The following is a 13301-nucleotide window of genomic DNA, read 5'->3' on the forward strand; positions in this document are numbered from 1 at the left end:
AAGTTTTTCTCATTTACTTAAATGTATAATCTGGAGAGGACATTTTTGTTGTTGAGAATTATCCTGGCCTATATCATCCACCCTATATTTGCTCCAGAGTGTTAACAGACCTCCTCTAGCCCAAGGCAGTGAGGGCCACCAGGGCCTGAGATCTAGAATTGGCCACTTCAGAAAACCTGGTCATGAAGAGAGACTCCATAAAGAGAATTTGAGCATTTATTTTGGGAGGAACTTATTGACCATGTTAAGGATTTACTAATCACTTCATGTTGTTAATTCAGATCATTTGTATTTCAGGCTTTATCGTCTTGTTTACTTTTACCAGGAGATGCCACTGTCATAAGCTCTTCTTGGGATAATAATGTGTATGTATCAGTGTACACTCCTTTGTAATTCTCCATGCAGAGTAGCAGGACCTTCCACTACCAGGACACTATGTTTCTAAAGAGAACAAACATTATAGATGAGGAAAATATCGAGTCTAAAAATTTCTCCACTGGAACCTGTTTTCTTCTATGTTTTAAGTGAGTGAAAAAACAAATGAGCCAGACTGAGAAATTTCTAGTTTTAAATTCAAATTTTGAATTCTGGTTTGATAACATCAGAATAAGAAATTTGTAATTTTTTAGGCCTTAGTAAATAGTAGCATTGAATAATATGTTTTTTAAATATGTGTTTGAGTCTTAAAATTAAGATGGAACACTGTTTTAATACCTCTCATTATCTTTTAGCTATTTTTATTCCATAGCATTTGGAAGACGCCAGGACACATTGATGGGACATGATGATGCTGTTAGTAAGATCTGTTGGCATAATGACAGGCTATATTCTGCATCGTGGGACTCAACAGTGAAGGTTTATATGACTTTTACCTGAAATGTTTGGACATAAAAAAATTCAGACTGTTCAATTACCTGTTTTGATTATGTTCATCACTCCACTGTTTGTTGTAACTAAGTATATAAATAAGAATGCTGAATATTATTGACTTTTTAAAAAAATTTATGCACCTAATATAATAAGAAATTTACAGTGATTTCTGAACTGTGTGTTCAACTGGTGGTTGAACAGTCTACTATTCATTAAAAGTTGTACAGAAAACAAAAGTACAGAGGTAGCCCCTCTTATCTAACCTGCCTGGAACTAGTAGTGATCAGTTAATCAGGAAATGTCAAGTTAAAGGGAACAATAATTAAAAGATATACTTAAAATCAAAAACATACAGATGCTTCATTTTCATTTACCATTCTTTTTATGTAAGACTCGGCAAGCCCTTTTCTTTGGAATCCTACACAACATTCCCACAAAAAGCACATCAGTGTTTATCTTAAGTTTTCAATTTATATTTATGTAAAAGAAAGCAAGACCCTTAAAGCCATTAGAATTCCCTCAGGAGTTTTACAGGAATTTTTTCCTATTTGATATGTTTACTTGCCTGTACCTAAAAATTTTTCAAACATTAATGACACTATACTGCTGCACTCACATTTTGTTATTCACAAAATACTTAAAGCACATAATTATAGCAGCAAATGACAGGGACAGACACAGGTACAGTCACCTGTAAACAAGCACGTGCTGATGGGGGGCCGTGGGGGGAGTGCAGGCCCCAGGGAGGAGGAGCTGGATTGTAATCAGCTTAGATTCATCAGCAAGTATATTAGATGAAGTAGGTGGAGACAGTTTTTCCAAACAGGTGGAAATGATTTTATAGGTAAAGTTTAAAAATACCTCCTGTAATATGTTCCCCGCTAGGTGTGGTCTGGTGTTCCTGCAGAGATGCCAGGCACCAAAAAACACCAGTTTGACTTGTTGGCTGAGCTGGAACATGAAGTCAGTGTGAGTACCAGCAACAGAACTGCAGAAAGCTGAGGGTCCAGGGGTGGGTGGGGAGGAGGTTCCTGGTTATATTTGTGTGTATTAATTCATTGGCATTGTTGTATTTTGCTTATTGGAAATTACAGGATAACTGTTTTTCAAGTTAACTGTACATTTCTGAGTCTGCTTTCTTTTCTTTTCCCTCCAATGTGCATCTTTCCACATTTTCCTGAGAATTAGCTTCTATACCTCTCAACTTCTAAAATATCCATTTCTGAGCCTCAAATTCTTTGGGGCAGCAAGCTGGGGCCTGTCATCCCAAGATGAGACCATGTCTTCTGACCTAGAAGGTAGATGGGACCCATCTGTTCAGGAGACACTCATCTCACAGTTGAGAACAGTTACCTGCCATTTAGGACGGCCAATTGTACACAGCCTGGTAGCAGAACCAAAAGGGATCTTGGTTCTTGCACATTGTTTTCATGGGTCTCAGTGCTGTACCTTAGTCTATAATAGCAGCACTGCCTTTCCCCTAAGGCTGTTAATTGATATCTAATATTCATGGTCTTCAGATCAACTGAAGTTAAAAAATATTGAGTATGTAATTCAAGATGGTATGCAAGTGTAATTTTGTGGATTGAGTCTGCACTCCTTATAAATCCCTCAAATAGTCATGGATCAGCCTGAGACTATCAGTGTTAGGCTATTGAAAATAGCATTACAATTGCCCTTACAATATTTTAGAGTAATTCTACTTCATTTTAAAATAAATTATCATTCAGTAGGATGCTGTTGAAATACACTTGGATTAGCAACACCAGCACACTGTGTGACACTTTATATCTTTTGACCATATAATTGAATCAGCCTGGGAAAATGTAGCTAATGATCATTCTTCCAAATGGAATATGTATTCCTGTTTTCTTCTGTAGGTGGATACAATCAGTTTAAATGCTGCAAGCACACTGTTGGTTTCAGGCACCAAGGAAGGCACGGTGAATATTTGGGACCTTGCTACGGCCACCCTATTGCACCAGATTCCATGCCATTCAGGGACTGTTTGTGATGCTGCTTTTAGCCCAGGTAAGTATTATCCTTTTTAATACAGGTTATATACCATATATATTAAAATTCTGAAATGAATGGTAAAAATTTAAATGGAAAACACTATTTGCTGGTAAGAGTCTGCCTATAGCTAAGGCCAGGGTATAATATACAGTATACCTGTGTCACTGGTACCTATTAGAAAAGGATTGGATGTTTTTCTTAATTTCTCAACTTATTAGGGAAATTAATGTGTAAGATATAAATGAACTCACAGCAAAGAGTTATCTCATCCCTGTGTCTTAGATAAAAACATTTCAAGGACAGTATATTTATTGCTTAAATATAAGTTCAAGGGGATTAATAGTGGATAGTAGGCCATTGGATTCAGAAGTTAAATTTCAGAATAAGCTAACCAATAGTCTGAAGTCATCCCTCTGTATCTTATTTTGTGTTGCAGATAGTCGCCATGTCCTCAGCACAGGAGAAGATGGCTGTCTGAATGTAATAGATGTGCAGACAGGGATGCTCATCTCCTCCCTGACGTCAGACGAGCCCCAGAGGTACAGTTCCCAAGCAGGCAATGAAGACATTTGCAAACACACAATCATTCATTTGGGTGTTTGGTCAATGTAACCTACCCTTCCTTCATGATGACAGAATGATCATTTCCAAATCACTTGCAGGTGCTTTATCTGGGATGGAAATTCCGTTTTATCTGGAAGTCAGTCTGGCGAGCTGCTTGTTTGGGATCTCCTTGGAGCAAAAATCAGTGAGAGAATACAGGGCCACACAGGTAAGCAGTTACTGCACCTGTCCTGATTGTCACTTCTAAGACACTCAGCCCACCTCTTCCATCAGGGAACACATCTCAGGCAGAAAACACCCCACATGTTCATGCTCTGTATATCTCCCTGGTTGGCCTGTGATCCTCATCTGTTAGGTAGCTGAGGATTTGTTTAATTTTTTTGTAGTTGTAGATGGACAGAATGTCATTATTTATTTTTATGTAGTGCTAAGGATCGAACCCAGTGCCTCACACATAATAGGCAAGTGCTCTGCCACCGAGCTACAGCTCCAGCCCAGGATTTGGTTTCATGCTGACAGACATTTAACTCCAAAAAGGAAGTCTTAATGTTAACTTTTACATGGAGAATTAAAAACCATAGTAGAGTTATCTAATGTTTTTAAAGATAATATATAGTGAAGTTTTTAAGAAGCCAGAAATAATACAAAGGTAACGAATTAAAATTTAAAAACTTAGGCTTCCTCCTTTTGCTGTCACACTGCTGACTCCTGTGTCCCAGGCCTCCTGGGAGGACATTCATCAGCATATGCTATGTATGTACATACTCTTTAATGAGAAGGTGTATGTACCTAAAACTGTAGGATACATGAAGTGTGATATAAAACTACTCTGCTCTTTTTCCATCTAGTAGTATCATCTCTTGGAGATTCACTGTCATGTTTGTATAAACTTGCATGCTTTTCTCCTCATTGTTTGAAGGACTGAGTTTTTAATTCTAGTAGCTATTGACTTCCTGCTGTGATTTTCCCACTTTTATCCTCTCCTGTGCCCGAGTTTCATGATTATTTTTTATTAAATGTATATCTTAAAAATTACGCATTTTATTCCTACAGTAGTTCTAATTGACATTTGATCCCTTCCAATCCATTTCCTGAATAATTCCTGTTCTTTTGGCTTTAGATATACATTGAAATGGTTTCTTTTTTATTCCTCATAAGTTCTTTGTACCAAGCACTTGTTTTTTATTACAAGGATTTTGTTAGAGAAAAAGACAAGTAGCACTTACTTTTCTTCTTTGTAAATGAATAGCAAGCAAAGAGTGAACATTACAGTAGAGTGTATCTTTGGCTACCTCCTGGTCACCTTCCTACCTAATGTGTCTTCCTTTCAGGTGCTGTGACTTGCATATGGATGAATGAACAGTGTAGCAGCATCATCACAGGAGGGGAAGACAGACAAATTATGTTCTGGAAATTGCAGTATTAAGTGCCTTTTCCTGTCTTGAACATTAAATTCTATTTAAAGTATTTTTAAACAAAACTTTTTAAAAGAACTGGTGAATGTGCAATGGTAGTAATTAGAAGTGTCACCACATGGAAAATTTGTGGTTTTAAACTTTCTAAATCATGGTGATTTCGTTTTTGAAAGCCATTAGTTGCCATCCACTAAGGCAGATAGAATTATGAGTGTTAGGGAGAAAATATTACATCCCAGTGTGATGATGGGTAGAAGACTGGGTTGGGTGGCAGAGAGAAGCCAAGAGATACTAAACTGGGTTGGGGAAACATCAGAAAGCACTCAACAGTTTAGAATTCCCCACGAAAATGTGCAGTTATCGTCTGCTACTTCTGAGTCATCAATTGCTGACACTGGGTTTTTACAAATGTGTTTCATGGAGTGGTTACTTTCTATGATGCTGTCCCCAGCTTCTAAGAACCTGGGAAAGGATTAGCAGTTCTTATAGCAGTAAGTTTACTGTGTATAGGAATGGTTTGTATTTCATTAAGCTATTAAATGCTCATCTTTTCTACATTAAAAATATTTTTCTGTAATGAGAGCAGTTTTCATTTTCTTAAATTGATTATAAACACTAGTAGCTTTTACAAATCACAAGTATTGATCTTAGAAAACCCTAGTTTCAGAAGTCACAGAACTCTTCATATCACTGTCTTCAGACTCAAGTCCAAGCCAAACAGATAATCAAACTGGGAAATGTACTAAATTTCAAACATGGTAACCTGTATAGCAATAGCACTGATTTTCTTTCAGGTTCAACTTCTGAACCACTATAATCATATGATTTTAAATTTTCCACACTCTTTAGAAAGCACTGTCATATCTTACAGGAGTGCAACATAAGGAGAAAAATTGTGAATCAACCAAGGTAACAAATATCAAATACACACACAGACACACACACACACACACACACACGATTTGTGGTGTTGGTAGGGAGCATCAACAGCCTCATCAAGTTCCTGCTGTACAGCCTGAGTGCACAGGGCGAACCCGTCCCTCAGACTGCAAACTCTAGGGCAGGAGCTTCAACACTCACAGCCTTTCAGATCTGAGGGGTTCTCAACACTTCTGGATGTCAGCTGCTCATGGAGAGCAGTGCCCTGCCTTCCATAGTTGGAAGCAGATTTCACGTGCCCATCAAGGCCATGCACAAGTGTGACAACTGACAAAAGTTCCAAATGATGCAATAAGAGACTAAAGTTTAACTTTATGCATATTTAATTAAAACAGGATATAAATCAAAAAGAAAAAAGGATAAGTGTCACTGCCATTTTGTTTTCAGGAAGGAGTCAGGGGACAACAAATTACTAGGAAAACATTCTAAGAGCATTCTGAAGTAGCTAGGTTACATAAAATTAAGATTCAAATGCCAAAATTAAGTATTATCTTACTTAATCCACAAATGAAAAAAAGGAGTCCAAAGTTTATCCTGTTTAGCGTTAAGAATTTTTTACATTAAATATATAGCGATTTGTTTTTCAGAAAGTGATACTGGCAAATTTTAGAAGAAAGAAATTTCCATTATGCAATGACTAGAAAATCTCAAATACAGCTAAGCAGCTATGCCATAGCTCAGTAAGTACCATTAAATTGTTATGGGCTAGTGTACATTTCAGTTTAATATACAACTACGTTTGGGGTTTTAGAAAGGCAGCGATAATTATATTTTGGCTTTTATTCTAGATGCTTAACACAGTTAAGGCGACAGTTTAAGCATTATTAAGTGAAGGTAGTTAAAATTTAATAACAATCATTATAATCTCTTGCAACCTACATACACTGTAATGCTTACATGGAATGAAATCAGTGTTACTTAATTGGTCACACACACACACACACACACACACACACACACAGAACTTAAACTATCAAAGGCAATCATCCTAAATATACTATGGTAACATGTTAATAATGTAAATACACCATACAACTAAAGAAACATGAACAGCACTATGCATTATCTAGAAGAAAAGTGACTGCTTCTCACACAACACTAAACTTGTATCAGTCATCCTAATCACAATGGCTTATAAAAGCATCAGGTTTCCAGTAGAGAAACTATTCTAGGAAAGTCAATAAATCTTTTGAAAGTTTCACATCTGTAAAACCAGGATAAGGCTACAACTATCTTGAAATCTGAAGAAAGTATCAGATGCAACAGTAAGGTTCCCAGCCATGATGTACAGAAAGGTCCTCATGCAGCATATGCTCCCTGGCTCCAGGAAAGCTTCATGTGCATAATGCAGAAGTTGCCGAAGAAGGAAACTGGAGAAGTTCAGCTGTGTTTACACTGTGCTGTGACTTAAACCTCAGGAATGGTGTGATCCATCAGGCTTTTCACGATGCTTGGCGCCATCCTACAAAAGAGTCACTTTTATTACACATGGAGCTTTTTTTTTTTTTTAATGCTATGTTAAATTCAAGAAAAACCCCAATTAAAATTGAGCTCCAATTATCATTAGATGAGGAAATTGGGAAAGTTCTTCCAAATGAGCTCAGATCTAAGTCTCTTGATAATTTTGTTGATGGAAAACAGCATGAAAGGCTATCTATCTTGGCTAGACAAATTGAGATCTAAGTAAGTCCTTGTAATGCTAAGGATGATGATTTTTAAAAAGATAAGGTCATAACAAGTTGGAGAGGAAGTGGGGAAGAAATAGTTTAAGAAAAAGAGCTCTAGGCAGGCTCAGTGGCACATGCCTATAATCCCAGCAGCTCACGAGGCTAAGACAGGAGGATCGCCAGCCTCAGCAAAAGCAAGGCAACTCAGTAAGACCCTGTCTCTCAATAAAATACGCTGGGGTTGTGGCTCAGTGGTCCAATTGCCCTGAGGTCAATCCCCAGTATCCTACCCCCAACAAAAAAAGAAAAAAGAGAACTCTAGAAAAATTAGTCTTGAAAGTAATTCTTCTCTAAGATAGGGAAGCTGTGCAGTCTACCCAGAACCACATAAAAAATTTCATTACAAAGGTCATGTTAATGAATTTGTAAAATCTCATTTCCACATGCATGATAGAAATTCTGAAGTTGGCTTGGCAAAAACAGTTATGATAGAAGCTCAGATTTGAAAAGTGCTAGTGAAAGTAGCCCTATTCAATTTTTTACACTGAGCTTCCCAATCCTGTCCCGAGGACACATAGCAGAACCACACACCTCTCTCTACTTGAGATGCTAGAGAGAACAGTTACTCTGTAATTTTTGTATGCAGTACTGGGGACTGAATCCAGGGCCTTGCACATGCTAGGCAAGCACTCAACCTCTGAGCTACACTACCCACTCCTTTTAAATTTTATTTTTGAGAGAGGGTCTCAGTCTCCTGGGTTGCTGAGACTGGCTTCTTAACTTGATTTTCCTGCCTCAGCTTCCAAGTAGCTGGGATTATAGGCATCACACCATGCCTAGCTGAAACTATTATTCTTAACATCCAATAAAAGTAAAAACTCACCACAACAAACCAACATGACTAGATTTCTACTGAGCAAAGGAACTATAGGCATAGTGCTACTGTAGTCATTTATACTACAAATTGAAAGCAAGTTACCTCTTTTTGAAAACCCTTTATTAGGCACTGTTAAAATTTATCAAGGGTACAGTGAATTTTATTTCATACTTGGGAAGTTGCAAGGGGCCTTACCAAACAGTTCCTCTGATTTAAGTAATGTATTTCAAATTTCTAAATAAATACCAAGGTCATCTTTAAGGTAAAAGAACCAAAGGTTTGGAAATTAAAATATGGTACTTGTATAAAGTCACACATCTATATATGTTAAGCTGAAGAATTTGTGTACTTACCGTTTAATAATGTGCTCAAAGATAAAAGCAGGCATGATTGTGATGGTAACCACAGTTCCTGATGTTGACAGTATGTCTGCAATTTGAGAGTCCTGAAGAAAATATATAATGAAAGTTAATTTCACTAGAACTTTATTTAATATTCTTGATAAAGAAATACATAATATACATTGTGTTGTGTTTTACTAGTATCTCCCAAATCCTGACCCTTGGTATTTCTAGACTTTTTAAGCTTTCCTTGCCAAATTTAATTCTATACAACACAATTTTACAGCTGGTAACAAAATCAGTTAACTGAGCTGAACATACTGAATAAGAACATCTTTTTATTATTTACAAATGAATAATTTTTCCATATATAATACAGTATCCTGTTAACTGTGTATTCTATAATTTATGAAATAAGGTCTTAAAACCTTTACAACTTAAGATAGAAGATTTGTAAAAAAAGAAAAGCTTTTTTAAAAAAGGTCCTAATATGGATGAAAATTATTACTCACTTCATAAATTCTTGGATTGAAAAGGTGGCCAAACCAATCATTTAAATGTTGTCAAAATTTTCACTGCCCAAGTCTCAACAGAATTTTAACTCAAATAACTTCAGGGATCATCTAGTCCAACCCCTTCTGTACACAGGAAAGAAGATTCTAGGTAACATTTCAGAGAATTTTTGTAAACACAGCTAGCTGGGTCCAGGCCAGACCACAGCCCCAGTTCCTACACCTTGCACCTCCCAAGTTTCTGTATTTTGGAGGTCAATATAAAACAGCACTACCTAAATGATCAAAGGAAAAAGAAGTCTTCTAAAATAAAACTGCAGCAGGAACACACAGAAGGACTACTATTCCTCACCTTCAAGCCAATGACATTCTGCCCATTGATTTCACAGATGTTATGTTCAGTGAGAAGACCATTTCTGGCTGCAGAACTATCTTTCACTATGGATGTTATTTTTCCATTTTTAAAGATAAAACCAACATGTCCAGTACTATCCTTGTGCATGGTAATTGTGCGTTCAAAGGGCCTGCAAACAAAATGGACAATTTCAATTAAAATTTTATACTGATGGACTGTGATAGACATCATTATTCAAAGTACATGTATGAAGACACGAATTGGTGTCAACATACTTTATATACAACCAGAGATATGAAAAATTGTGCTGTATGCATGTAATAAGAATTGCAATGCATTCCACTGTTTGTTTTTTTAAAAAAATCAATTAAAAAATTTAATACTAAGGTATACATTTAATGGAATTCATATAACCATAAATTCCATCCTATTGGATAGTTAGTTATAATAAATATTAAGTGTTTCCAGCAAAAAACCAATTATGACTCTGATGTTGTACATGCACTGTAATTTGTGTAAAATGCTTTCAAAAATATCTTCATTATGATTTGGTTTATCTGAAGAAGGAAATCCTGTCTAGTATCAAAGACAAGTGAACAAAATGCTTCTTGCTGTTCAACAATAGCTTTTCCCTTTAAAATTCATAATACTTTTGCATTAGCAATGAGGCTTGAATTTTTTAACCTGAATCAAGAGCTAAAATTGAATTTTTTCTTTTATTAACTTTTACTATTTATTAAAGCCTATCTAACTCAAGAAACATTAAAAAAAATTTTAAACCTTTTATAGTATTTCTCACATCTTAAGTTTGAAAATTTTATAGAAAAATGGGTGTTTTTGTTGTTGCTTTATTTTGCTCTATTTTAGAAGACCTACAAAAGCAGTAAGATTTCCTCAAGCCCCATTTGGAAAAGAAGGCACACAGTTATATAAAGAAACAGTCAGTGTGTGCTCTTAGAAGCTGTCATATCAGTTATACTTGCTCACATCTCTAAAACCCTGCTATCATAAATCAACCTGTGCTTACATTATAAAATTCAAAAGTCACATCTTCCTGTTGGTAAAACTATGTTTAGATATACAGAAAAAATAACCTTCATCTATAAAAATGCTTAATAAATATCTAAAATATATTAGAAATTAGAAACAGTTATAGAGAAAATAGAAGTTAAACTGAGATAAACAAAAATTCACAAATTTATTGTAACAACGTGATATAATTCCACCCTTCACACTTGTGGGGACTGGCAAATAAGATAAAGGGAGGCTCAGTATCATGTGCTTAATATTTAAGAGTTATAACTGAACTAAAGCACTACCAAATGTTTTATCCTCTTGACAACTAGAGCTTCATAATCACCTAAAAGGCCAGATTTGGTTTTCAAAACTCATAAACTTCTGGAGTTCTAAGTAGACTCCGACCCTCGTGACACCTATAAACTCTGAAATAAGGTGTATATGCAAAATCAGAATTTTACTTTTAAAAAATCAGACTATGTAAGAAAAATCTGCACCAAACAACTTCAAGATCCTAAGGCTTATCAATAACATTTGATTATTTTCTCCAACACTATATTTACAGAATCCTGAAAGCCCAAAAAATGGAAAACTAGTCCTGAATTTCCATTTGAACTGTTTATCAATAGCTTACCTATCACGAATGGTCATAGTAATCTTCTCTCCAAAAGCCTGTTTGAGCACCTTGTGTGCTTTATCAGAGCTCCAGCCTGCACAGTTTTCACCATTGATCTGCAGCACCTGGTCCCCAAATCTCAGACCAACTAATGAGGCTGGAGAATTAGCCTGGACTAGCTGAACAAATATACCCTAAACAATAAGAAAATAAGTGGTCATGATTTGAAAGTGCTGGTTAGAAATCTCCCATCAAAACCAAGAAAAAGGAAAACAAGAAAAGAAAAACTATGAGTATAATGTGCCATGTTAACTCCTTTAAATCAAGCACACTGACAGGTCTTCAATGAGCTATGAGCATGAAGAAATCAAATACCCTCAACCCTCTGGATTTTCAGGCAGGAATGGGGTTTCCTGCCAAGGTTAGCCTTATTTTTGTATGTGCAAAAGCTGGATTTAGCAAGCTGATGAGACTTAAGACTTGACACTAAATCCAATAAAGTAATGGCCAAAACTATAAATCAGGATAAAGACCCAACATGTCCTTAACAAATTCTAAAATGTTCCTCAGAGAGTAACCCTGTTTCATGTCTTCAGTATGGTGAGAAATAATTGTTTTATTACTACTTTATTAAAATAGTGATTGCCCTAATTAGAAACATGCTCAGAAAATGACCTATTAAATTTGAATTTCAAGGGCAGAAATAACAACCCTCAAAATCATCTCACATCATAATTTACTTTAAAAATGTTTTTTAAAAAATGAATGTATGTTCTCACAGATCAGTTTTTTTCTTAACTTTCATATATGTCACCCTATTTCAATCCCAGAATGTTCTTCTATTATATTATACATACATAACATAGTTTAATAGTTTATAATAAGTAGTCTGGTGAGTACTAAGAAAAAAAAAAAAACATCATTCAAAGTAATATTCTTGCAAGTTCCTAGTCTGCCTTCTCAAAATAGGGCATCTCCGATTAAACAAGTTAATATTTATAATATTCTCAGTTATAGATGCATCATTACAACTAAAACATTTCTATTTCAAATTATTTTACTATTAATCACTTAATATTTTATAAGCTATTTAGATAAACTAAAATAGATATTAAAGTACTTACATTATCTATTGATTTAAGCCTAAGCCCAATTTTTCCATCTTGATCCTTACACAAAATGACTTCACGAATCCCTTGTTTAATCTCTGCTCTACGAATTCCAACATCATTACCCGTTACAGGAGCCACCATATAATTCATACTGGAAGGTCTTGCTACCAACTGCTGACAAAAACATATAGAATGTGTCAATATTTAGAAACAATGTCCTGAAAAAAAATTAAAATACCTGGAAAGTAACTCAATTGTGCTTTTCCAAAAATTAATCCATAAATAATTTCTTTCAGATAAAGTCTGACTTCTGCAAAAAATGACACTAGTATTTACTTACTAATTCCCTTTTTTGTGCCTTTTCAAATTCACTGGCACTTATTTCATGCATACCATCATTTGCTGCATACTGACATTTAACTCAACAACAGACCACCAATGAAAATACTCTCATAAGTTATGGCCTATTGATTACATGGCCATCTCAGTTTGGGCAAGTACACTCCACATCTTCACAATGATGAAATCAACTAACAAATCATTTCTTAGAATGTATCCCTCTCAAAAAGCAACTCTATTTTTATTTGTCTTCATTTCAAATATATTTTCCTCAAACTTAAAGGCCATGCTATGCTTTTGAGAGACATTTTTCAGAAGGTATTTTTATGTGGAAGCCACTTCATTTTTATCAGAGATACCTGGTTGATTTTTACATAATCCAGAGTTAAAAATGATTTTTATATTTTTAAAAGTTGTAAACAAGCTGGGCACAGTGGCGCACACCTGTAACCCCAGCAGTCCCAGCAGCTCGGAAGACTGAGACAGGAGGATTGAGTTCAAAGCCAGCCTCCATAAGAGCAAGGTGCTAAGCAACTGAGACCCTGACTCTAAATAAAATACAAAATATGTGACAGATCATAAGTGATTATTAAAGACTAAGATGATTATGGGACACTTTATGGAAAAAAAAACTTTGCTGAATCTTGGTTTTATGAAGGTG

At 35.5% G+C, this 13301-nt stretch overlaps 2 protein-coding genes across 8 annotated transcripts in view; one reads left to right on the top strand and one right to left on the bottom strand.

Moving 5' to 3' along the window:
* The window catches only part of Nsmaf (neutral sphingomyelinase activation associated factor), a 55518-nt gene extending 50076 nt beyond the window's left edge, over nt 1–5442 (top strand). For 5 of the 6 annotated variants that reach the window (XM_076836333.1, XM_076836332.1, XM_076836330.1 and 2 more), the window contains 7 exons: nt 298–365; nt 732–855; nt 1756–1839; nt 2751–2901; nt 3323–3425; nt 3549–3658; nt 4782–5442. In XM_076836333.1, coding sequence (XP_076692448.1) covers nt 298–365; nt 732–855; nt 1756–1839; nt 2751–2901; nt 3323–3425; nt 3549–3658; nt 4782–4876 — 735 coding nt within the window. In that variant the 3' untranslated portion in view covers nt 4877–5442. Of the gene's footprint in view, nt 1–297; nt 366–731; nt 856–1755; nt 1840–2750; nt 2902–3322; nt 3426–3548; nt 3659–4781 lie in introns of those variants that run through there. The other variant, XR_013088951.1, reaches the window with a different exon arrangement.
* Nucleotides 5443–6109: 667 nt separating this feature from the next.
* Nucleotides 6110–13301, bottom strand: part of Sdcbp (syndecan binding protein) — a 31850-nt gene continuing 24658 nt past the window's right edge. The window contains exons 5-9 of one of the 2 annotated variants that reach the window (XM_076836338.2): nt 12314–12472; nt 11208–11383; nt 9554–9725; nt 8702–8793; nt 6110–7266 (exon numbers count right to left, since the gene is read on the bottom strand). In XM_076836338.2, the coding sequence (XP_076692453.1) occupies nt 7212–7266; nt 8702–8793; nt 9554–9725; nt 11208–11383; nt 12314–12472 (654 nt within the window). In that variant the 3' untranslated portion in view covers nt 6110–7211. Of the gene's footprint in view, nt 7267–8701; nt 8794–9553; nt 9726–11207; nt 11384–12313; nt 12476–13301 lie in introns of both variants that reach the window. The other variant, XM_076836337.2, reaches the window with a different exon arrangement.

The sequence above is a fragment of the Callospermophilus lateralis genome, chromosome 16, assembly GCF_048772815.1.
Source record: "Callospermophilus lateralis isolate mCalLat2 chromosome 16, mCalLat2.hap1, whole genome shotgun sequence".
Taxonomy (NCBI): Eukaryota; Metazoa; Chordata; class Mammalia; order Rodentia; family Sciuridae; genus Callospermophilus; species Callospermophilus lateralis.